The following is a 26042-nucleotide window of genomic DNA, read 5'->3' as shown; positions in this document are numbered from 1 at the left end:
TAGGCCCTGCCCTGTTATAGGTTGTCGGATCTCTGTTGTAATAGGGTTAGGTTACCCTAACCCGTTATGTTGTTCGTGGATGATCCCTCTTTAATTTAAAAACCAAGTTATGTTTTAAGCATGAAAGCTGTAGGCCTATAGCTGTCAACTGTTCAAACTGTGATCACCAGTTCAATACATTTGACAAATTCGACTAAGTTTCTATACTTATTTGAACATGTATTTATTTATTTTTCAAAATAAAAATATTTTTTTGTAAGATAATTGTATATTTTATAGGATATGTACATTTCGGTTAATCGGTTAACCGTTTATTGGGGGTCGAATATTCGAATATACATCTGCTTTCAAATTCCCATCCCTAATACAAACCCAAAAATATGTATTTAATTAAACTATTAATTACAAATCGACAGATAGGACATCCAAAAATAGTCTTATGTAAAGGTATTTCCCTTCTGTCTAGAATAGTGATCTACTCCTAGCTACTAAAAAAGTGGTTTAAATGTCAAAGATGGGTTTGGAAAATGGATTGTCTGGGGATGAAAAAATTATTGAAAGAGAAGGATGAAAGGAATATAAAAAGGTTAGAAAACTGTCAAAAAACTATAATTTCATGGGAAGACTAGGGGTAGAGGAATGGGAGAATTTCGTTTGGGGTATTGTCAAATATCTGGAACAAACTACCAGAAACCTTCAGGTCCGCAGCAACTCTCGCTACTTTTAAATCCAGGCTGAATACTTTCTTTTTGCCGCTACTTTTAATTGAACTATTCACATCTTACACTGCACTGTAACTGTTATTCATGTTTTATTATCTTTGCTTTTAAATGTTTCTCATGTGTTTTATGCTCTGAATGTCTTTCATTTTTGTAAAGCACTTTGAATTGCCTTGTGTTGAAAAGTGCTATATAAATAAACTTGCCTTGCCTTACTAATGTCATGTTAAACACAGCTTTGTATCTGGGTTACTCACGTGTCCTCATCATCAGAGCGAGGCTGCAGTCGCTCCTCATCTAAGGCCACTTCAAGCTCAGGACCATCAGGGTGGTCCCCCTGTGGCTGGGAGAGGGGTCCCACCAGAGGGTCCTCACCTGGAGATGGAAAACCAGAGGACTGATTATATCACCCACTAAAACCACATACAGTTTCGGAAAAAATTAAGAGATCACTGTGAAATGATCAGTTTCTCTGGTTTTACTTAAAGGTGTGTGTTTATTCTTTCAACTACTGACAACAGTTATCTGTGTTTGAATTCAATAGACAATGGAATGGAATGTCTGCCATACATGTAGAAATTGAGATTTAAGAAACATTTGGAGTGGTCTCTTAATTGTTTCTGGAGCTGTATTCCAATCCAGGGAATATTCCAGGGAAATGAGTGAAATGTAACCAGGAAAAATCCAGGAAAGATCATGTTAGCACATTTCAAATACAAAATATTCAGAAATGAACAGACCTCCTGGGTTTATTAAAAAGGTGCTGAAGGCTCTGCTCAGCTGGGCCTTCTCCAACACACTCAGAAGCTTCTCTGGAGGATCCTTGTCCCATCGTCTCCTCTGCCGGCTGTCCCCTGGCTCCTCTGATACACGGGACAAAACAAGGACACAGCTGATCAACTCTGATACTGGAATTTAGTGCCTAAACTTGAATTTTTAGAAGATTTTAGAAATAGAGATGGGAAACTTCTATTCCCCCCCGCCCGAGTAGTACCTGTGAGGGACTGGCAGGTTGACCCCATGCTGTCCGAGGAGACGAGGCTGGCGTTGGCCAACATCTGCAGCACAGTGTCCGAGGGCCCCACGGCCCACTGCTTACGAGGACCCGGCTCTCTGCTTTCAGAGTGGGCTTCATGTAACTCCACGCCTGAGGGAAAGGGTTACTCAGGGTGAATGTTTTGTTATATTAATCGTTTTCAAGAAGGTCCTGACAATAAATGACCTTTTACAAGACTTTAACCTGCCCCTCACATCTGCACACGTATGTAAATAATACTCAAATACTCAACTTTTTACTGTGAAATCTTGTTTCAATAGTTACTTTATCATTTTTTGTTTTGTTGTATTATTGTATTGTATTTGATTTTATCTTTATGTTTACCTTGTGTGAATCCTGTTTTTCATTCTAACACTGTTGCTGCTATAAACGCCAAAATGTCCCCAAGGGGATAAATAAAGTTCCATCTTATCTTATATTATCTTAAATCAACATTTGTATTCTGTGTAGACGGTGCATGCATACAAACACAAAGAGCAAGGACAAAAAAATGAGCTGCACATAATAAACAAAAGGAAATGTAAAGGATTTGGGAACCTATCTACAGGTGATGAAATAGCAAGCAGAGAGAAATGAGAAGGTGCTCATGATGATACATATTTCTTTGTTTTTAAAAAGAATGGTCATATCAGAATGATCAAAATCTTAATAGTGATTCAGATCGGCATGACATTTAATCACGTAACATATTCATGATTTATTTCCCTTCTAATTGCAATAACATGTATGCTCCAACCACTCTGCACAACAAGTTATGTGATGTCGTTCTCTCATAATTGCAACAGTATATCCCTTTTTCACAACCAATTGTTAACTTCGACTCTACCTTCAAATGTTGACGTTGTTATCAAATTCTTCTCTCCCAGAAGATTAGCCACCTTCTTCCCCTCTTCTCTCTTCCATCGAGCCGTCCGCCTCCCCTGTTCCTGCGTCTCTAGCGCCTGTAAAAGATTCAAAGCCCTGCCGTAAATCAAACACATAACACCAGCTCCGCGACCATCTGAACCAACAGCAGCTTGTCAAAGGTCAGATTCCACGTACGGTCACCACAGCAGGGGAAATTGTGTAAGAGTTTAAATTCTCACTTTGACACCATGTTATGACTGTTTGTCGTTTTGATGGATAGGTAGCAATAAAATCACTTCAGGTTCAACTGTTTGAGTGACTGTCACCATGCAGGAGGATCAGTGAACTGTTTTTGAGGAGCACAGAGGGGAGCTAGGTCTGTACCTGGGAGGGCAGATGTGCACGGAGGAGTTTGGAAACCCTGTGGGAGGTCAGGATGCTGTGCATGGACGGCCTGTCTTTTGGGTTCGTCTTAAACATCTGCTTTAGCAAATACTGCAGTTCGTAGGGCAGGTGATTGGGGAGGGGAGGGTACGTACCCCGACACACCTTAAGAATAAGGCTCTTCCAGCTGGATGCCTGGAACTAGACACAAGGGTGAGATGTGAGGACATCCGGGACGACAAACCATACACATCTGAGCCACAAAAAATACACAGCCGGTAATCTAACTCAGCTGAAGAGACTGGGCCTCCATCATGTTGCAGTATCTGACTGTGCAGTAACATGACAGCAGAAGTATTTTTATACAACGATAGAGGAGAGAGAGGCCCACAGTCAAATCTTTGGAACATGCAGATAAGAGGGAGGGGGAGGTACCGGGTGTCGCAGGGTGCAGAGCTCGTACAAAACGCAGCCCAGAGACCACACATCACTGCAGAACACATAAACAAAGAGATGGTTATTCATTCACACCAGACATGCGTCATGTACTGGCACAGGCAAAAAGAAACAAGATTGGTTAACCCACGCATCAGTTACATAATCACTTCTAGGGTTGTTGTTCTGGGAATATCCAAGATGGAAACTTTACACGGGAATTAATTGGGATCTTCTTGAAAATAACGAGGGATTATTTGGTCAGGCTGCATTTACTGTATCATATTCAAATAGAAACTATCATTACTTGATCATTATTAGACAGAGTCCATTATGAGCCAAATAAATCCAATAATTTGTCAAATGCATGCAATATGCTGTGTTGTGAGTTAGCTAGCTAGCAAGTTTACTAATGGGTTACTTACAGGTCATTTCAAAACACAAGCTGGCAATATGTGCTGTCTGTTAACTAAGAATAAGTTGTAAATAAACAACTAACTCATAAAATAAATGTTTACTATAAAGAATGTGGAATTAGATTAATAAAACTCCTCAGTTAGCATGCTCAACCAGGTTACATCCCATATGCTAACAGCTCGCTAACAACAACTGGCAGAAGGTGTTAGCATAGTGTGTGCTTTGCATCAGGCTACCATCTGCTGGTTGACTGTAATATCATAAACAGTATTAAAACATATCATTTAAAATGATAATTTAATCAACATCTAACATGAATAGCCTACATGTAGTTCTTGGCTCAAACTGTGAAATAACGTGGGCTGCAAATGCAAGTGACTGTCAAAATAGTACAAGTCTTAACTTTCCTTGAAACATTTCCAAAAATATTACGTCCCTTCGCAACCACATCACAAAGTAACCAAGTGGTTTTAGAAGTACAAACATAGAGTATCCCCAAGTCGAAAGAACTACAAATGGGAGTTTAAAAAAAAAAGTTTGTCCTAAAAGTTGGCCACAATTATGAAAAAGAACAAACAAAGTATATACAGCTTTCTCCGTGTGTTTCCTTTCATTGACATTTAATCTGTCATATTAAATGAAGAAAAACTTGCAAAACAAACGCAAACCTCTTATTGTTGTATGGCTTGTTGTCCCAGATTTCTGGAGCCACGTAATATGGTGTTCCAACATATGTATTAGCGTATGCCTTGGAGCTGCAACACAATCACAAACATAGTCCGTTAAAATGAGTAGCAGCAAATCAAGCACTCAGCAGTGAAGGCAAATTGTAAATTGTTGCCACTCTACTCCTGTACCTGTTCAGAATACACGCTGAGCCAAAGTCCCCGAGCTTGATTGTCCCATTATCTGTCAGGAATATGTTCTGGGTAAGGAAATGAAAGAGAAGTGATGACTTAACATGAAGCCAAACTAAGCTGCCAACCATTGCAAAATGATGATATTATGCAGAAGTGGGAGATAATGTTGTTATTTTATCTCGATCAGCAGTTTTATCATTGTTCATTTCACTCCACAGTGCTCATGATGATGAGCTTTTATCAACATGAATTCAACCAATAAACTAAATGATCTACTTCATGTTCGAATCGAGAGAGCAAACTAAAAATGAATTCTGTTCAATGTATCCATGTATTTTAACAGTTTTTAACATTAAGTATAAACTATAAGCAGTGGTGTAGTGGGGATTTTTTTACTGGGTGGACGGCGCGGGGTGGACGGAGACACTATGGGCACGCTCGTGAATTGTCAACTGGGGGGGGTACACTGTGGACCTCTGTGTCGCCTGTCAGCTCAACATGATGCCGTTTAATAATAAAGGGCGGTGCCGGCCGTCAGCGAACCGTTCCGGCCTGTCTGCGCGACTGTCACTCAAATGCGGGACAAATAATAAAAATGCTGTGTGTGTGCAGTCCCGCAAAAAGCGGGACACCTGGTCACCCTACACACACACACACACGCTTCAAATCCAGTTGCATAAATGCTTGAGCTACATTTTTATTATATTTACTGTGAAATCTGCCTATTATGTTTTCGTCATTATTACAACAAATACACACTTGCAACTGATAACACTGGCAATGATTTTATATATTAGACTGTAAAAAAAAAAATCATGCTTCAAATAAGTGGGGGTACGGCGTACCCCCGCGTCCAACACCCACTACACCACTGACTATAAGGACTACTGTACCTTAGACTTCAGATCTCTGTGCAAAACCCTTTTATCATGGATATGCTGTGCCGCAGCACACATTTGAGCAAACCATCTCAAGATCTGGAAAAATAAATACAATGAAACAAAATTTAAAACAAAACTGTAACATAAAATAGTGAGGATAATTGCAGGAAGTTGAGGCCTACGTGATCCGAAGAGAACTGCGTAGTTTTCTGCTGTTGCATCCTCTGGAGCAGGTCTCCTCCACTGCAGAACTCCATAACAATACACAGGAGGCCATCAGCTGGAAAAACACAATCACACTGCACATTCCACAATCCAGACCATAACAACTGTATGTCTTGTGTAACAGAGTTGGGTTTGTGAATACCTTCAAAGGCCTCCCTGAAGGTCACAATATTAGGATGTTTCATTTTGGATAGCAGGATGGCTTCCCTCCTCGGATTCTCCAATTTGGAGTTATTCTATAAAAATGCAAATACAAGCACAAATACATTCCCTGTTATGCTAAACCACCAGCCCCCACGTCCCTGTGTGGGCAACAAGGGTAGGTTAAATAACATTTCCATATCCGACCCCCGGCTATAACATATCAGTCTGAATTCAAATATGTTTATGTTTAATTCACTATGTGTTACTGATATGACTTTGTCAGGGTCCACCACTTCTGTTCCCTGTTCCATTACACATAAGGATACAGGCTGTAGGCTGCAGTACATACAGTACAAACCTCTTATCATACAGCTGTATGTGGTAATACATACCTTGGGAAGCTGGATTTCCTTGACCACATACTTCTCCTCACTGCTTTTACACCGAACTAACAAAGCCCGACCGAAAGAGCCCTCACCGATGACTGTGTGGAGTGAGTATCTCTCCATAGAGCTCCTTGAGAGACACAGGAAGACCACAAAGGATGACAACAATACAACTAAACTGGTTCCAACAGATGTATGCTCTTGAGATGGGACTTCTGTATTTTGGTAAGCGTTGTTTACATTGAGATAACGTGTAATAAAAGACTAAGGCACCCAAAAAGAATCTACTCGTGTTGATTGTTGGACGCTACTTCCTTATTATTGTATGACGTAGGGCGAGATACTCAGCTGTACTGTGCGGCGTGGCCACTAGATGGCGGTAGTTGACCATAAAGGCTCGTGAGACTTTCCATGACGACTTATAATGTTATATGGTTATAACATTTAGTCCTGTTTGTCTTATTGTTTTATAAAAGAGGATTTCACTTTTCAAATGGTTGTATATCGTGTGTTTCCTTTTTTATTTTATGCATGTGCTTTGTTGTGTCTGTTTGTGCACATGTTTGAATGTCCACACTGTTCATAATGTTGTAACTTGTTATGTCGCCATGATTGTTCTTTTTCGTCGATTAAACCTTTCAAGAACTGAAACCAAACATTTCAACCATAATCACAAAACTAACTGGTGTTTATGTGATTTTTGTAGACGTAATGCGTTGCACGTCTTTCAGAGCCCGGATAGCTCAGTCGGTAGAGCATCAGACTTTTAATCTGAGGGTCTAGGGTTCAAGTCCCTATTCGGGCGGACAAAGTTTTAAAAAAGTTTTCAACGGTACAGACAGAAATATACTCTAAACTACAATTTGCCGGTAAACAATTTAGCACTCTGGATCAAATGAAGTAAATCTAATGTTAGATTACTTTACAAATTGTGGGAGGAGCAGATATGAAATACATTGTACTGATCTGAAGTCCTTTCACGTATATGATATTTGAAAATCCCATTATGTTATGACACTACAACAATCATGGCAAACCGAATCATTTTATATTTTAAAATACGAAGACATTAACTGTGATGGATTGCACTACCTTCTCCTGCTAATAGAATTAATATCACACAGCAATGTATGGAGACGACCAGAAATACAAGCAATGCATTTGTTCGCCGAAATGTTTGGCACAAATGTAAAGTGTACAGGTAATTAAGTTAAGGAGCTGAACGTTGAAAACACACCGGTAAGGTCCTTTAATTTTCAGCAAAATCCCCTTAGCATCTTGTGTACACTCATCATTACCAAACTATTGCATAGCGGGTGCAAATGTCTAATGTTTGCCTCATTACCTCCTTCGTGTTGCTCTCTGGCAGTGGCCCAGTCCATTCAGGCGATAATTTTCCACAGGAGGAAAATAAAGGCAATATTGAGGTTAATATCGGACATGGTGCAACAGTTTGTATACAGCTCCTGGATTATGCTGCACAAGCTGTTTGGGGACATCTTTGGCTTTTCTTAGAGCTGAATAAAACACTAATATCCAATTCAAGCTGACAATGGGCGATGCCAGTCAATCACAGGGCTTCACAATAAGAGAACCCGAAGAAAACCCATGCTGACACGTGGAGAGCACGCACAGGGATCATGGTGGATTCGAACCCACTACCCATGTTCAAAAGGTTCAGGAAGAAGCCCCCTCAGTTGAGCTTCTACTCACAAATGGATGATTACGGTATTATTAGTTTTTGTACTATCTTACTGATCTATTTCTAAGAAGACTGCAATTTGCATTATATCGTTGTGTAGCACTGTCAATTGAAAGGTGGGCCAACCGCAACCTGGATGGTACTGGATGGAGACCATACCTCACATTAAAAAACATTATATACAAATATTTAATTTGTGAGGTGATTCTCGTGAGATGAAGATCATGTTTGTCCAGGAACAAACTTTCTTTAGGTATCTGTGGTGCAGAGACAGTTTCATTTCAATGCATCGGTGTCTTTCAGAAGCTGTGACACTTCTCTTTTAGTTTTTGCTGACGGATGACCCACATGAAGCAGATGTGCGGCAGAAAATATGAAAGCTGAATAACATTAGAACTCTGGTGAAGAGGTTTCCTCTCCTTGACAGAGCAATTTATAAGACTTGTTTATTGATGTTTATATGAATTAAGCCTGTTTTAATTACATCATCCCTTCTATAGCCTATCATTCATTCAGCAATCCCATTCAAGTTCTTGAAAGAGAATATATAAAAAGTATTCCCTATTCACATGGCAGCTGGGTAACTCTCCAACTCCTGGAGCCATGAGAAGCTTTCGATAGAAAAACTAGAGTCAAGGGCCAAAAAGGCCGAGAAATGTCTTCAGAGGTTATCAGTGAAATACATCTCTTCTAACAAAAAAGAAAAAAAAGAAGAAAAAAAGTCTTACCAATCTTTTTTTCTAATACTTAGAGGTTAAATTAAAAAAAAATGAAGTTCGGATACTTTTTTAATACTGTAATATTGGCCCATTGCACTATAGATATGGAAATGAAGGCACCCTATGAGAAATGCAATAATGAAAACATAAACATTTATAGAGCAATAATTGGTGTTCAGTTATGCTATTGATGTTATAAACTAGTTCAAAGATGTTACATTCAATGTACTTTCAGCCTGCTTCCAAAACTCTGGATCGCTTTGAAATTATTCCACAATCCAAATAGAAGCAATGAATGAACTGAACCGGCAATTCTGTTTGATTATCAGGCTATTTAAGATGGACTTCAAAGAAACAAAACTATAATTGATGGTGCCATGTCTGTGATGCTGCTTTGTGGATGGTGAAGGTCACCCTGTTGAACATCCAATGTTTATCTCAACTTTAAGGTCCATTTGAACATACTTAACAGAGGGTTTGTCTTTTATTTCTTTTTTAGAGACAGATACACTTTACTAATTCAGAGGGAACCTGCCAGGTTTATCATACAATAAAGAAATCACCATTGTAGATGTAAACAGATTACACCTTTTTATACAGAGATTTTGTGAGTTTAACAGCACGTATACCCATACCAGAAGTATAAAAACAACTAACAATGCGATTATCAGTTAACTAATAATGTCTAGTGGAACAGGTCTAATCCTTGTTAGAATGCATCAAGGTCTGGATGTGTCTGTGGGATATTGGCCTCTGATTATTCAAGGGACGACGAGGTGAAAAGGTCACTAAAAGAATAAGCATAATCTTAACCCATCCTAAATAAAGACAAGGCCTTTTTAAAATTGTGTAAAGAGTGAAAACACTCAAGAATATGTGAAACCCTGAATGGTTTTCTTTTGATTTGGCTGAAAAAAAACCCCATTAATAATCCCTGGAGATTACATTGATCAAAACAGGCCATTACCTTCTGTAAGGCAAAATAATGCAAAAACCTTTATATAACCTTATAAAATGGAACGGGGATCACCCAATGGCAGTTTTGTTTCTGGTCACATACCTATGTACAATAGTCCAATTGTTGTAGCTCCCCCCTACAGAAATTCCAGGGGTACTATTGGACGGGAAATGCAGAACATGTGGTAAATGGGAAGCATTCCTGAGCGAGGAGTCCCAAAATTCCACACAGGTCTATGAGCACAACGGGAATACCAGAGGAAAAGGTCACAGGGACCCAGAAAGAGTATACAACTTGTGGTACATGATCTTTTACCACTGTGAATGTTTTTTTTGGTCTGCACCTATCGTTGTGATAACATATTTAATGTATACTTTATAAGTATTACTCTTTGGAATGTCATGGTATGTTATGCAGTGCTGGATAGCATGAAGTGGGTTTATCAGGGCTTGTTTGCAAAATAAGTGTTAATTTTCAGTGAGTTTGTAACCAATCTTTTTTTACTCCTGTTATAGCTACAAAAGTACTTAAGTTGTGGTGTGATCTTTATCTTCAGTTAAACTAAGACTATGATGGGCTGTTTTACTTTAATAGGTCTCAAAAGTATAAAATTACTCAAAATCATTTTCAGTTTGCATCAAATAACTTGCCGGAAAAGAGCATTTTTAAATTGGGTTGATAGTTATTTAGGATTAAGGGATCAAGGCTGGATTCTAAACTGCTGTTTGCTTGACACTTGATAAATACTGGTGGCCAGAGAGCTGTTTATGACTGATAAGATGCTGGGATTGACTTTATCAGAGACCTCCTGGAAGAGCTTGTGACACGTTTCATATGACTGACATGTCTTTGACAGAAAAACAGGTTAAAAACAGTATCTTTAAAGAGTGTAATTCCATTGCTCACAAGCTTTTGGTGAAGGATAAAAGAATCAGCATGTTTTTCCCGGGAAGACGGTTGATAGCAGAGTTGATTACGCTGAACGCTAACAGCACCTCAGTGTTGTGACAATTATTAGATAGCAGCTCACAGAATGCTGCTCTTGCATCTTCTCTGCATATATCTCACATTTCAGTAGGTCTTCCATAGGGCCCTTGAATATTTGCATTGTGCCTTATATATTCCATCTCTATAGGGGTGTATGCTCACAGAGTAAAGAGAAGGCGTCTTTTTATTTTAAAGTTTAAACAGCACAAAGGAACTCCATTCAGGAAATGAAGGGAAACTGTGCCATCTTTGTGCAAGCTTTGAGAAGCTCACAATGTTTGTTTTTATAGTCTCTGCCCAGAGGTAGGATTTCAGATCTCTGGATTCTGGAAATGTGTGGTGTGTTACTTTTGGTCTTTAGGAAGTATGATATTGCTGTACCCATGTCTCATCCAGGCTTGGAAATAATGCCACTGCCTGAGTTTGAACTTTAACTGAGGAAGCTTGAAAGGTGAAAGGCCTGCTTGCGTTGTTTTTCATTGATGCTAGCTGACATCAATGGGAGGATAGCAACGCCTTTTCACTCCTGCTTCTTTCCTCCCGTCCCTCGTGACACTCTTCTCCTACCGGGAAAATCACCCGGAGGAAATGGTGCAATGAAATGATGTGGAGGAAGGGTTAAACTTCAAAATCAATGTCAAAGAATAGGTGGAAACAAGAGGGCATCACAGACAGCTTCTCTATGCCCATTTAAAAAGAAAAAAGAAGAAGATAAATAGTACATAATAAAATTGGAACTACGCTTCTGAATGCAGATTACCTTGTGTCTAATCCTACATTCTATCATAAAGTGTACATAATGCTGACTCACAATGTCACTGATTATTGGGACACTTAGTCATCTGTGCTTTTCTTGTGTAATAAGCCAGAATTAGAAACACCTGTGTGGGCGTGCATGGCATGGTTTTAGGTAAACAGCGGCGTGATTAATATTGAGGCAATTGACATTTTTTCTTATTAAAAACTGCTATCCCAGTAAAGGGATTACCTCTTCTGAGTTCAAACAAACTGTTCATTTAAAAACCGCAGCTTCCCTGTGTCCCTGTAGCTGGAGTACTGTGAGTCACAATCTGTATATTTCCCTGTCAGTGAGATTTCAGTAGCAGCCTCTGATTTATTTTGCCGAAGCAGTCTGGTGTATGTAATAATTAATTCATTTATTTCAATGAGCACACAAACATGATAACTTGCATACGGCTAATTGGCATTTCCTTTTAATACAGTGGACTTGTGAAGGACAGTAGGAAACAAGGAACAATGTGTGAGTCGAGTTGTTTTTTAGTTCATTTAGACTTCAGCCCAAACCACTGAGGGTTGCTTTCTAGTTATTGTGAATCACCTGCATAACTGTCTTTATTGTTGTGCCGCAGATATTTAAAAATAATGGAGATCTAATTAATTACTGCCAGTACATTCACATTTATAATGCAATAAAAACAAAAAACTGCTGAGGGGTGATGACAGTGACAGGCCACTATTTTGCGATACAGGCTTAGTATAATCCCAGTCATGTCTCATTATTTTTGCTATCTGGCACTATCAATTAAGCACAATCTTTATGGAGATTGGTGTTATAGCACAACAGCTTTTTTTTAAGCAGGGTTGCACTTAAGGGCAATAATTATCTCACCAGGGTGCTGTAGGGGGAAAATAATTAGACAGAATTAATTGATGTAGTATCATAACTGGCCGGCCGCCTAGGCTCAACTTTTTGAAGGTGATTCAGTGCGTTCTCCCTGTTAAATATCCCCTGCTTCAAATTTGTTAAAAATGAGCTGCACAATTGTAGGGGTTTTGAACTGGTGCCATACCATTGTGTTGCTTCAGTAGAATTGATCAAGCGGAATGATCTCCTTTTATTTTTCATTCACGTTAACGGAAATAATAATGGTAATAAAAAAGAAAGAATCCTTTTTTTAATCATACCCATATCAAATGAGCTGATGAAATTCTACTATTGCTCCAAAGAACTAATCCAGTAAGTAAATGCTAGCCTTCCCAAATCATGTGTGTTGAGAAAATTGGTAATTACTGTCATTTTTAAATATATGCATATATAATTTTAGATGTATTTCAAGTTTTGGCAATTTTGCATTTGGTTATTGGTTCTGCCCATCAATTGGACACTCCAAGTGACACTTAACTGTTTCGTATTAAGTGTTTACTCCCTGCAGGTTTGGCACTAGTCATATCGGTTCGATTTCTACCTTTACCCCAATTTAAACACTGCAAATAGAAAAATAAACCCACTCACTCAGAGACTTTGCAGAGGTGCTGGAGCTTTATCAAACTTAATGAAAAAAGCATCCACACAATCAAATCTGTGCAATAATCTTTTTTAATAAATGAGTTCCGTTCAGAGACCTTCAAGGCAAGCACTGCTGTTCTTTCATTAAGTTTGCGATCTTCCCTGATACAATGGTGAGTATAAATCAGTTTGTGGTCCTCAATTTATTAAACGTTTTACTCAAAAATTGTCATAGCGATCTGCAGTTCTGGTCAGCTTACATTCACAATAGTTATAGGCAGTTGTAATATCCCTTTTACTCCGCAGTAGACTGCACTTCCCAGTTACCAGTACCACACATTTCAACCCACGTTTTGCATGTTTTAAGCCGCCTGAGTAACAAGCCCTCAGAAAGCATCGTACACCCTGTCAGTCGGAGGTACGGGTATACTGATTTAAAGCAGGGAGCACTCCAACTTAACCCCATTGTGTCAGCATGCAGATTAGGCATCTGGTTGACACTCTGTAACAATCACTGGTGATATCAATCAGCACGGCACATCAGAGGGAGCAGAATGCAGAGGAGCCATGCTAACATATATTAAACAGAGCAAGTACTGAGACAGATTTCTCAAGTGAGGATTGGAAGACGGGGGCGGGTTGTATCATCTGGGGGATGCTGAGCGTTGTGAGAAAATAGGCATGCTAATGAGGGCCAAATAATATACAGCTGACTTTGAACACTTGGAGAAAAGTCGGAAGTGCCGTTTGTTGATCCAAGGAGAAGAAAAAGGAACAAATGACTAAAAATGGTAACTGAAAAACTCACACCTCTGATGACACACATGCAGCTGTGGTAATTGCTATGAAAGTTTAGCATTATTGTTGTTCACGATGGTTCATTATTATTCAGAGGAACTATGAGATAGCCCTAGACAATAAGCTGATGGATGCCTTCTTTATGTGCCAGGGTATGATTACATCTCAAGCTCTGTCCGGAAAGGCTCGGACGCTTTGAAGTCTAGTAACCAGATGAAAAGGCAAATAATCTGTCTGGAGTTTGTGCGATTTACCTCATCAATAACGGGGGAAAAGTTAAATTCACAGCAATGCCCACCCTTATCCTCTTTATCGATTGGTGGGGAAAAACATGTAGCCAACACTACCAAGACCAAAAGGTCATGGGAAAAGATTTTAGGAATGTGAGAGGTCTGTTCGGTGTACCTCAGGGCGTATTGTGGGACTGAAATAACTCTTTAAATCCAGAATTTCAATAAACATTTATTTACAAAACAAGAATAATAACAAAGAATAATATGAAGAGTGAATACAAAACATGTGCTAATATGATAAAATACATTATCATACACAACGTATATCTTTATGAATGTGTTAAATAAACTATGCTTAGATTTTTGGGATCTGAAAAGGTTGAGGAAGCAGGCAGCCAGTGTCGGATTGCTTTACGTTATAGGGATTATTGCATCTCACTTTGTGTTTAAGGCAAGGATGAGACATGAAGAGGAGACAGAAACACTTCACATAACAATGAAGCAGTATTACTTTTCTCTTCATCACAGGGAACACTATCACATAAACATCAATGACTGAAGAGGAGGAAGACAAAAAAAAGAGATAATACTCTTAAAGAAATGTAACAATTTTACAAATAGGATTGGTCCATACATTTTTCATTTTAGAACAGCTTTTTAAGAGAGGAAGCACTTTTCAAAGCCATGTGTATGTGTTACATTATGAAACAGTCCCTGCAGTTGTCAGATGGATTGTGTCCCATGATGTCCAGAGCACTGTGTCTTGGTGTCTTTGGTGCTCAATGTGCTGTGTTGGTGTCCACAGAGTCATCTCCCTTTCGTCGTTTGCCCTCTGAGGTCTGTCCCTCTGAGCCTGGCTTCAGTACGGGTACTGCTTCTGCTTCTTCCCTGCGAAACAGGAGAGCCAGGTGCACAGCAGCATGGCCGCCGCCGCCCCGGCCCCTGTGCAGTAATACGCCCAGCCGATCTGGCAGGAACCTGCGGAGGAGAGCAGAGGATTCAGGATGATTATCTTTCTACCCTTTATTTTATCTGTCCATCTGTCAGCGGGATAACTCCTAAAACCCACGGATGGCTTTCAATGAAATGTCCTCAGATAAGCCTTTGGCAGGGAAACAACTGATTTGATTTTGGCTTAACCAGAACATCTGAACATCAGAGGAGCCCTGAAGTGTTTACCTTAATGGAGCTTTTTTGGGCTCACAAATCTCACTTATACAGTACAATATTATAACACACTTCTATACAAGAGCTCTAAAACAGTTTACTCCAAATAGATACTGACTATACTGCAGGAGGTTATAAAAGTGTCTCTTTTTAAGTCATGTACCTGCAATAAAGGACATTTTAGTTTTAACAAGCCGTTTCTGATTTTTTGTTTTTGTTTTGTTGCCTTTTCCAAAATATATAACATCTCTACTTGGACAATGGTGTATACATGACAAAATGTAAGAGGATCAAAGTGTGATATTTTCACTATTATATATAGTTTAGGGGCTATAAAAGAGTCTTACTTGATTCCATATATTTAGGAATTGAATTGCTATGAATTTGGCCATTAAGAATATGATGTAGAACTATTCAGTATTAATCAATAGTACTATCTAATTTGTATGTATACTGTAACATTTTAGGCATTATTGGAATGTAGAAAGGATTGTGTTTGGTTTATTCAAAAGACATTTAAATGATATAATTTATTTGTGAGAACTGTATCAAAACAAAACTACAGCTTTATCCTTGCCTTAGATCCAACATTTCCATATAAGTGTTGTGAACTGCCTAACATCTTTGTTCAAGCAACAACATTTCCAATTTCAGAAATAGATAGCATCGCTGGAACAGATATGCTGAACATAGTTTAACTTCATTTGCAGTGTGGTATGTGCCAAATGTGTTCTCACAACACAGAGTTTTGAAAAGCACAAACAGTGGCAAAAAAAAAAAATGAAGAAACTGAGCCAAAAGCAAGAAGCAAGCACAAATTAAAACGTAAAAGGGCCTCCTTAAGAAGCATCTTCTATAATCCTCAAAGGAAATTATGTGCAGGACTAAACAAGGATATGACCTACATCTGATTCTAAATTTGGAAAAGGTTGTGATGACCATCAAAACTCCCTCATTATAAACATCGCATTTAAAGAAAGTGTCTGATATCTGGCATTGGCTCAGTCAGTAGGGGCTTGGACTTTGAGCCGTAGGGTCGCCGGTTCAAGTCCCCGAACAGACCTAAATATGGAGTGTGGACTGCTACTTGGAGAGGTCCCAGTTCACCACCTGGGCCCTGCCTTGGTGCCCTTGAGCAAGGCACCGGCCAACCCCCTTTCCCCCCCCACTCCCGTTGCTCCCCGGGCGCTGTACAATAGCTGCCCACTGCTCCTACTACGAGACTCCTGGCACTAGGATGGGTTAAATGCAGCACTGTGTGTGCTGTGTGCTCTGCATGCGTGACCATTAAAGAGGGGTTTCATCCCTCCGATTCTATATTCTGATTTAATGTCATCTAATTACAAGCCGGTGGGAGTCGGAGGAGGCGTCTCATTTCCAAATCATCCAAGCAGCAGTCTTCTGATACTACAGCTATAACTGAACAGCTTATTTCTTGGAAGTACATTTTCTGTTATAAATGTCTCTCTTTTCAACTCCACACTCATTTTTATGGCTGTAGTTTATCTATAAACATGATGTGGGAATATTCCATTAACCCATAGCATCCTGTGGGATACAGTGAGTTAAAAGGCTGTGTTCATGTGTAAAATGGGTGCAGAAACTGTGTAATTATGGTGCATTATGGGTGTAACAAAGTTTTAATATGGTTGTATTAAATGTGTAATATGAGTGTAATAATATTGTAATATTTAAGGGTTACAAAACAGTGACTTGGACTTTCCTGTATCCATTCTGAAGACATAAATTGGGGATAATTTCCCCAACTTTTTCATGTTAGACATACATGCAATTAATTTGTCCTGCAGAAACATTCAAATTCATCTTTGAATCACTACGTTCTCCCTGCTCTCTTCATGATTAATGAAGGAGAGATTTGAAGTTCTCAATGTGGCATCATTTCTTGTGTGAAATCCACAGTTCTCAAGCGACTTGTCATGGCGCTACCAAGAAAGAGGTGAATAACTATAGTGCAGTCATCCTCATCTGAGCTGCATGCTGATGCAAACCCACTTGTTAACAATAATTCATACTGTATGTACTGAGAGGATGTTCTTTCAAAGAACTCCTTTCCAACATAATTACATCTGATGACATGGTCTGAAATCTCAGTAATTGAGATTATACGTTTAGAAATTTAAACTACACAGAATTATATCCTTCTGAATTATATGAACAAGATTATATAAAAGCTGCTAGAACCATCACATATCTGCAGAAATATTATCTGTTTTAATGTGCATATATCAACTTGTATTTATTAATTTAATGTCGGTGATGATTTTGAAGAATGTTTGCTTGGTCTTTCATTGAGTTCATCCAACTGTCCAGAACTATATCTCAACAACAACAGATTGTCATGAAACAGACATTCATTGACTAGCGGTGCTCTGGCTTCATTGTCAGGTCAAAAGTTACCTTTGTGAAACACTCATAGTTGAATTACAAACACTACAGCGGATAATTGGGGGACTTTAAATCTGGAGTCGGCAGTTTAATTTTGGCATCATTGGGCAAAATGTCCTTAATAGCAATTCAGCATAATTGTCATCCAAGTTGCACCCTAGGGTAGCCAGTACTCTGTAAAATGCAAAACAATGCCAGATTACGAAAATAACAGCTGTCCTCTTTCCCTTCTCTGTCCAAGAGCACAGGCATGTGACGTAATTCATACAGTAACCTGTATGAGCCACTAGTCAATCATGTTAAACGATCTAGATGCCTTTATATAGCAACAATGCAATGAAAATAATCACTCCTGTTTTATTTGCCAACTCATGGGTCCGTAAATATCTTTGAGATGACATACTCTCATTCTAGGCTCGCTACAATATCAGGAAACATTTCAGAGAAGTTAAGAAAAAAAAGGTTGCAAATAGTTTAACCTTCTGATAACCATAGCCGTAAGCTTAAGGTTGGCAAAAGGCTTAGCTATGAGAAAGATGGAGACGAAATGTTGCTAACAGCTTAGCAATGCTAACCAATTAGCAACAGTTTTTTCCTTTTGAAACGCTTCTCGATATTGGCAGATACTCTTTTGAGTCTGTCTGCAGTTTAAGGCCGTTCTCTCAGACCATTACATTATGCCGAAAGGCTAATGGCATTTTTGGCCATTAATTAAAACAAATATTCTGCCTACTCCAGCTTTAACTAGTTGCTTGGTACTCAGAACATCTACCTATCATACTGTGTATGGAATCAAATATATAAAAAGCATGGTGGAAATTGATGTAAATTAAAAGAGAGAGCAAATCTAAGTGTACTGGATTAAATCATTTATGGGCTCAACAGCTTTATCAAAAGTTCAAACACTTTTTGATTATTATTATTTGATTATTTGATCATATAAGAGCACCTGCAGTATAAATAGTCCTCCACCTGCCTACCATCTAATACAGAAACATTATATTGTCTATGAGATAGCCCAGAGAATGCCAGCTGAATACTGAGCAACAATCGAGCTCATGCTTATTCTCAGCACATATTTATAGCTATAAAACACTTCCGGAACTGACAGCAACAGGAGGTTCTGTTTACTTTTTATCATATATTTTAAATACCAAGGGATCTTGTCTCTTCAGTATATGACAGTACCAGAGAGTTGTGTCTGCTTGGTATTATAAAACAGGCAGCATGTCAAGTGCCAGATATAAAAGTCTGTTCTCAACTTTGTTCATACATTTATCAGTTCTGGGGCCGGAACATTTGGCAAACACAAGACAATGTACACAGTCATGGTTGAAGCATCAGTGTGTAAGGTGGTGTCAGGCTGTGTGTGTGTGTGTGTGTGTGTGTGTGTGTGTGTGTGTGTGTGTGTGTGTGTGTGTGTGTGTGTGTGTGTGTGTGTGTGTGTGTGTGTGAGTAGACATCTTACCTAGTTGAAACTGGTCCGAGCTGTTGTTGCAGGTCTGTTGTACTTCCTCGCTGTCCCATCCCAATGGATAGAGTGCACAGCCAGATCCTATGAGCAGACCTGAGAACGAGAGAGAGGGAGGGAGTCTGTCAGTGATGGAGGAACAGTAGTAGCCAAAAAAATAGAAACATCACAAAATATGACCGGAGGCTGACAAGACAGCATTTGTGAGGGGGAAAACCGCAGCAAGGACAAACTCTCCCCATCAAGGTGTTCACTCGGCTCCTTGAGGGAAGGTCTACATTGTTTTATGTGAGACCTTGCCTGTGGGTTTTCATAATTTAAGAATCTTTTCATTAATGAGGAAGACAAAAAGGGTGTTTTTATTCTTTGTTGCATCCAGATAACACAAACTCAGGTTGTGTATGGATTGTCTAGCAACCCTGGTTTATGTTTTAAATACAATTATGAAAACGACAATGAGCTGAAGCGGTGTGTGACTTCACGCGTATGATTTTATTATTCTCACCTTATCAACTGTTTCCAGCTGATACTGATGGGGAGGCAATAATAACTTGTTCCAACAATTCTACCTTAACAAGCCACAAATCCCTTTGTAAAACGACACGGATTGTGATTTTAACACTTCATCATGTTTTTTACAGCTGCAAAAAAAAACGCTCACATCAACGAGAGAAATAATACAAATAGCTTGGCAATTTCTCGCACAGCTAACAACAAAAAAAAACAGCAATTTTTGGTACGCAATAATTACTGTAAAACTCTGGAAAACCCTTGAGGGACTGCTTTATGTCAGTGATTAGAGAGACTTATGACTGCACTTAAAGCTGCACACAGAGACAAGAGTAAAATCAAGTCAAGGCCATTTACATTAAGGATTAATATCCTTAATATTAGCCTACAGCCAGGTATTGACGAGTTATTCCCTGGATGCCAAGGCCCGTCTCTTAAAATTACCCTGTAGGTGGCTCTGCCATCACATTAGCTTAATCCCCTCCGACGTGTCTAACCTGCTATCAGTTTTTTGGATGTGAGGAAGGCAGCGGAGGAAGAGAAGGCAAGAGCTCTGCCTTCCAACCTGATTACCGCTGCCATCCAGGATTGCCTTATTACATCAAGGCAAAGATAACAAGCAGGAATTAATCCACATGCTAATGCATACGGGCTAGACAAACTGGCCAACATCAGAAGGGGAGTAGAAAAGTGAAAAAGACATCTGTTTTCCGCAGTTGCAGCCAGGAGGACAGTGAATGTCATCAGCTTGCATCTGGGGGGAAATAGACTGATTATGGCACCCGTGGTAGAAAATCAATTCAGCGAAATTCTGGCATGTTGATGAGAATGAAGGGATGTAAAAAGGGTCCAACCAAGTCCGTGTCATTACAGCTCAGGATCAGAGGGGATCCTGGGAATGTAATAAGTAACAACACGGCTGTTTCTTCTTCAGCTTCTTAAAAAAAACTTCAGACGAGTTGCTGCTTCAGACCACAAAATGACTACCTTTAGCTGAGCAGTAACGCAAAAGACAGGGGCATTTAATGTAAATCCCTGTACAAGCAGTCACTCTGGACCTCTGATGAACATAAAAACAAACTCTTTTGGAAGATACAAAAATGCATCTGTAAGCTAGTGAGCATACCCGCAATCATTAAAATATTCTCAGTTATGTAATGTGATCGAATGTGTTTTGATTCAAATGTGTAACAGTAAAGAGCCAGCATGATAATGTATTCATGATTAATATTTAACTAAATCAAAAATTCTCTTTCAAGTTGTGTAATGCAGAGAGATACAGCAGTATGTAATCAAATTGAATTTCCTTGCAGCAAGAGGAAGGAGAGAAACAAAATAACGTAGGGCAGAATTTGTTTAAAAAATACATTGTTATTCTATCCAGCAAACTCTAATATTTCCATTAGAAAAATCAAGCTTTATTGGGATTTTCAGTCAGTGTTTGATTAACGCATTCGTTATAATGATCAGATTTATAAAAACGCTGCAGCAGGAACCTCCGTGGGAATAGGGGGGAAAGGTTTTCGTCAGTGCATAGTTTCCACATCAGGTCAGACGATGATGTGATGACATGAAAAGCTGTACATCTAAGACCGATGACAGGAGGGAAACGATTGCCACAACAAAGACAAAAGCCCAGTTCCCTTGTGTAATCTTGAAAAATAAAAAATAAAAGGTTGCTGGGTGAACCGCCAGAGTTTTCTGTGGTTTTTGGGGATAAACTCAGTGAGCCTGCAACACTGCAGTGGGTGAAATCAATGAGAGCACTGACATGTTACCAAGCCAATATGGTGACAGATACTGCAAAGCAAAAATCTCTGGGAGCGAGCACTAAGGTATCTGTATCATATATGGCTCTACGTTTCACATTTGGCTTTTATTTATTTGATATATATATTTATTGCCATTATAGTTAATTCTGTCAAATCCTATCCTCCACACTTACTACGTGGGTTTTTGAGGAGCAGAGGTAGGAAGGCTGGTGACTGGGATGTGGGAGACAGATTACCAAGAATGCAAAATGCTCTTTCACATAATGTTTAAAAGCAAAGCTGCTAGAGAGAAGTGTGGACTTGTGAGAGGCAGAATACCTCAGGCTCTAATTCTCCATGCGTGCTGTTAAAAAGACGGTACTTCCTACCCTTATTATTTCCTAAGCTGACACAGATGCACCCCAATCTGCACAAACAGACAGTCAGGGATTTGTGTCATTTAGCATGTGGATGCCAGCTACAGCAGTGCCTCTCAACCTTTTTGGCATGTGACCTCTTAAACTGAGGTAATGCCTTCTGCTGACCTGAATTCCCATCGCAGAGTGTAAACACAGACACTTTGGATCATGAAATGTGTTTTCCCGCATGAAAATGTTCTTAAATCTGGTGTCCTGGATGGTGGCGCGAGGACCACTGAGCTAGTGGACACGCTACAATCTCAAGCATTAAAGTCATACTAAATGTACTATAATACGATTAAACTTAATGATTCCCTGAGTAAAATGGGTTGCTTTCACAGAAAATAGATAAGCATTATGTTACATTAGAAACACATTATAAGTAAGTCTTACAGAATGATTAAACTGCAATCAGTAATTATTGACAAATTCAATTATTCCATATTTTCTAAAGAATCACCAAATGGCCAAAATTAAAACCCCCACACTTGTTTCAACAAACATATTCTGTAAATTGCATTGCCTGAATGTTCTCTTCTGCTGCTCAACCTCAAAAAGAGGCTCATTTTCTTTTGCTGTGAGCAGATGGCCATCTCACGATGAAATCATTGCAGAACCCCACTAAGCTGTCATAAGGACTGTAGTTAAAGTCACCACAAGGCTGCAGCTGTACAGCAACTACATTAAGGAACTGATGGACAGGAAATATCATAAAAATGACGTCACCACCATTTGCACCAAAACAACTAGTTTCGCCGTATCAGCATCAACCATGCTCCCAGGTCAAACATAAAGAAGCCCTGAGCTTTCTGCGTAATCGGACGAGGCTCTATCAACACAAGCCTCGGAGGGTTGTTTGTTTACTCTGCTGCTTTTTTACCAACAACCACTATTTGCAAAACCTAACTGGCCATTTTGGAGTGTTGTTTAAGTTGCTATGGCAGCAGGCTGATGCTGATAGTTTCCTCCCGGGCAGAAGAGATGAAGAGGAAGAAGTAAGGGTCAGAGAGAGCGGCGTGTAGAATCAAGACGTCTTATTCACAGATTGAGTTTCAATTGATCTCCATGAGGTTGTTATCACAATGACTATCTCGGGCCAAATGGCTTCTGTGAAAGGCTATTCTATGAACTGTGAAATAGATCAGATAAATTGACTTAACTAAATACAATCAGTCCCTCATTCCATTCTTCAATCCATAAAATGTGCTCTAATACAGTCAACTTTCTACTGCATATAGTTGCCTCGGATTTCATCATTGCAGTTGAGCTCACTTTTGAAATCTCTTAAAAAGCACACAGAGAATTGAATTGTTTCATCAGAGCTGCTCTATTGTGCCCCATCCTTATTCTGTCAACGCTTTTTACCTGAATGAAGAACTGCCCCCTTTCATATCCCCCACATTCTCTGATTTAGGGAGTGCTGATGCCTTTTGTCAAGCTTTCCTGCTTTCTGTCAAGAAGCAAGGCATTTCTTTACCCTCCTTCATGCCCCGAGACAATACCATTCAAGGTTATCATTCAAAAGGCCAAAGAGGACAGGGAGAAAGGGCTGCCGCTAAGCTCTAGAGAATGTGAGTGGCCAGGGAATTGGAGTGGGGATGGGGCTGAAAGGGTCGGCTTAATGTAAGACATTCCCTTTTGGGCTTGGAGGATCGACAGACAGCGGAGGGAAGTGTAAGAGCAACCTCACCTGGGAAGGCAAGCCCGCCTATGACAAACTAGTATCCCCCTCTACTCGTCCGTAGGCATTTTTGGTTGAAAATTATAATTCCAGTCAAGTTTTATGCTGTTTCCCAAGACATGTTAATAATATGAAGAAAAGAAAGCTGGTACGATTAATGAAATGTCTGAATATGTTTACAAAACGGCTTGCAAAAAGGGCAGCAAGGAAAATAAGTGGGTAGTGTAATTTATAATCCTTAAAATGTTAATGGAATTTAACCCATTTCTCAACAGTAGCCATTCGACACATGTACATTCTGTAATTATCTCTTTGTATAGTAATTTCCAATGTAAGTGGTGGAGTCCGCCATTCCCACAGTGGATACAAATTGCCTCGTATGAGAGATTTAGCACTGCAGCACATAATCCAGCAACACTGTTTTTAATTCTATCTCATTAATATCAGCATCATTGCTTACTGCTATCTCAGCCGTGTCAGAGCCATATTAAGTCACGGCTAATGCAAACCCAATATTTCCTCCAGCTGCTGCTTCCATTTAAGGACATCTGACAATGGTGCTCATAAAAAAACACTTTCTTCTTAAAATATAAGAAATATAAGACAAATGTTGAGGCAAAGAACATTTTTCGAATATTGCAAGGGAATAACTAGAGGGAGCAGCCACAGTGAGCTAGATGAAGAGCTGCAGGTTTTTAAGAGTACAACTAATGTGAGGTTCTTTGGCTACTGCCCTGTGAACAAATATGAGAGTTAACCTTGTGTTAATCTGACAAAGTAGCTCAAGGAGTGTTAGCGAAAACCTTCACTTGCTGATACCATGTTTACTCAGGTGTTGCCATATCTTAAGAAGTAGAAATTCAAAAATAACAACATGTGCAATGTTACCTTAAAAGTTAACGTCTGTGCTTAATTGTACTCAATTCATCCAAGCATGGTACTTTGCATCTAATCAAAAAACAAATATATAAATACAATCTGTTATGTAAATAATATGAGATTATAATCATGTTTATGTCATCCTGAGCTTTAATCAGTTACAGGTTCCCACAGTGTCACGTTTGCCTATCAACATTACCATCTCTGCATGTCGAGACATGTATTTTTTTCTCCGTTTGAAACACGTGTCAGACATCAGTATGTACAGCTTGCATTCCTGCTTTCCTTACGAGGTTTTGATTCTCTGTCATTCAAGTTGGATCAACACAGTCGCTTTTTAGAAGGGCTTAATCCTATGTGAGCATTTTTGCCGGAGAAGCTGTTTTTTTTTATGTGAGCGAGACGGGGATCTGGAGATTCAGTTGGAACGTTAGACTTTGCAACTGTGAGAGATGGAGGATGAGGAGGAAAGGAGGGATTTAATGAGAGAATGTAGAGTACGAGTGATATGTGATGTGCAAAATGATGCATCTTAACATTTGCGGTTGCCAGTGGCTGACATTCAAGCATTATATTGAGCACAAATAGTCTACTTGTTGCTATTAATATTCCTTTGCTAAACTGTTTTGTGAGTTTTTCTGCATGGATCTTCCCACAGATCAAAACACAATTATCCAGAAGGACGAGAGGTGTGTTCATGAAGAAGTTTTACAGGTTGAACCATGTTTTCTCCCAACGATTATATTCTCAGTTACATATTCCAGTGTGTGATGGCTGACTACACAGGAAAAGATGTTCCAGTCTGCAGTCTTCTGTCGGCTCTGTTTCTTTATTTTTGTTTTGGCTTTACAACTTGAATATCAAACACATAAAAGTGTATTACAGACCAGGGGCCGTATTCACAAAGGATTTTAGGGCTAAAAGTAGCTCCTAACTGGCGAATTTAGGAGAAACTCCTAAGCATAATGGGCGTGTCAGTCTTAAATTTAGGACTCCTAATTTTATTCACTAAGAGCAATTCACAAAGTATTTTAGGCCTAAAAGTAGCACCTAAGTTTAGGAGAGCTTAAAAGTCCTCGAGAGGACTCCTAACTCAGTAAGACCTATTCACAAAGAATCTGAAAATGGCTGAGAGACGAAATGTTTTGGAGACAATGGAAGACTGTGAATTGATCAAGAGATATAGGCTAAATCGTGAGGGTATCAAAATTGTTGTGGAATTAGTGCGGGATGCAATAACATCCCCGACTAACAGGAATAACCCGATTAGTCCGGAAATAAAATGTTTGGCAACACTACGATATTTAGCAACAGGGAAAATGCAACTTTGCAATGCCGACGATTTAGGAATATCGCAACCATCAGTCAGCCGTGCCATAAACCAAACCATCAACGCGCTCTCTAGACCACATANAACCCTTAACACCCGCAATTTACTTTACCGTGACAAGGTTTCGAACACAAGCCCGTCGCGTGTTCGGTCTGTCAGGCGGTAGAACGGGAGACGAATTGTCTTTTATTTGTTGGGGTCAGATTGGTCTCAAACCACAGAGGCATAGGACAAGATCGACGATACTGAAAAGACATATCTCCAGCAGTTGAGTCTATCCACTGGTTACCTAACAAAGGTGCTCTAAATCCGTCCCACATAAAGACCAAAGAGCAAATTTTCCCCTTTAGTCATTATAATATAACCCCCGCTCTAAGTCCTTATAATAGTGCCCACCAGTTATATAAAGTGATTTTAACTAGGGTAACC

The 26042-nt window shown here is 39.4% G+C and overlaps 1 protein-coding gene and 1 non-coding gene across 2 annotated transcripts in view; one reads left to right on the top strand and one right to left on the bottom strand.

Annotated features, from left to right (window-relative positions):
• The window catches only part of nek3 (NIMA related kinase 3), a 9549-nt gene extending 2892 nt beyond the window's left edge, over positions 1-6657 (bottom strand). The window contains exons 1-12 of the mRNA XM_010779702.1: positions 6361-6657; positions 5967-6060; positions 5782-5879; positions 5612-5695; positions 4716-4783; positions 4527-4613; positions 3442-3496; positions 3007-3207; positions 2603-2717; positions 1714-1866; positions 1460-1582; positions 977-1094 (exon numbers count right to left, since the gene is read on the bottom strand). Coding sequence (XP_010778004.1) covers positions 977-1094; positions 1460-1582; positions 1714-1866; positions 2603-2717; positions 3007-3207; positions 3442-3496; positions 4527-4613; positions 4716-4783; positions 5612-5695; positions 5782-5879; positions 5967-6060; positions 6361-6477 — 1313 coding nt within the window. The 5' untranslated portion in view covers positions 6478-6657. The remainder of the gene's footprint in view (positions 1-976; positions 1095-1459; positions 1583-1713; positions 1867-2602; positions 2718-3006; positions 3208-3441; positions 3497-4526; positions 4614-4715; positions 4784-5611; positions 5696-5781; positions 5880-5966; positions 6061-6360) is intronic.
• A 429-nt stretch (positions 6658-7086) lies between these two features.
• On the top strand, positions 7087-7159 carry trnak-uuu (transfer RNA lysine (anticodon UUU)). The gene has a single exon. It is a non-coding gene; the product is annotated as a tRNA-Lys (tRNA).
• The last annotated feature ends 18883 nt before the right edge of the window (positions 7160-26042 follow it).

This window comes from Notothenia coriiceps, unplaced genomic scaffold (assembly GCF_000735185.1).
Source record: "Notothenia coriiceps isolate Sejong01 unplaced genomic scaffold, NC01 NC01_scaffold00020561, whole genome shotgun sequence".
Lineage (NCBI taxonomy): Eukaryota > Metazoa > Chordata > Actinopteri > Perciformes > Nototheniidae > Notothenia > Notothenia coriiceps.
Note: the sequence above shows the minus strand (reverse complement) of the source record. Positions and strands in the feature narration are given on the sequence as shown.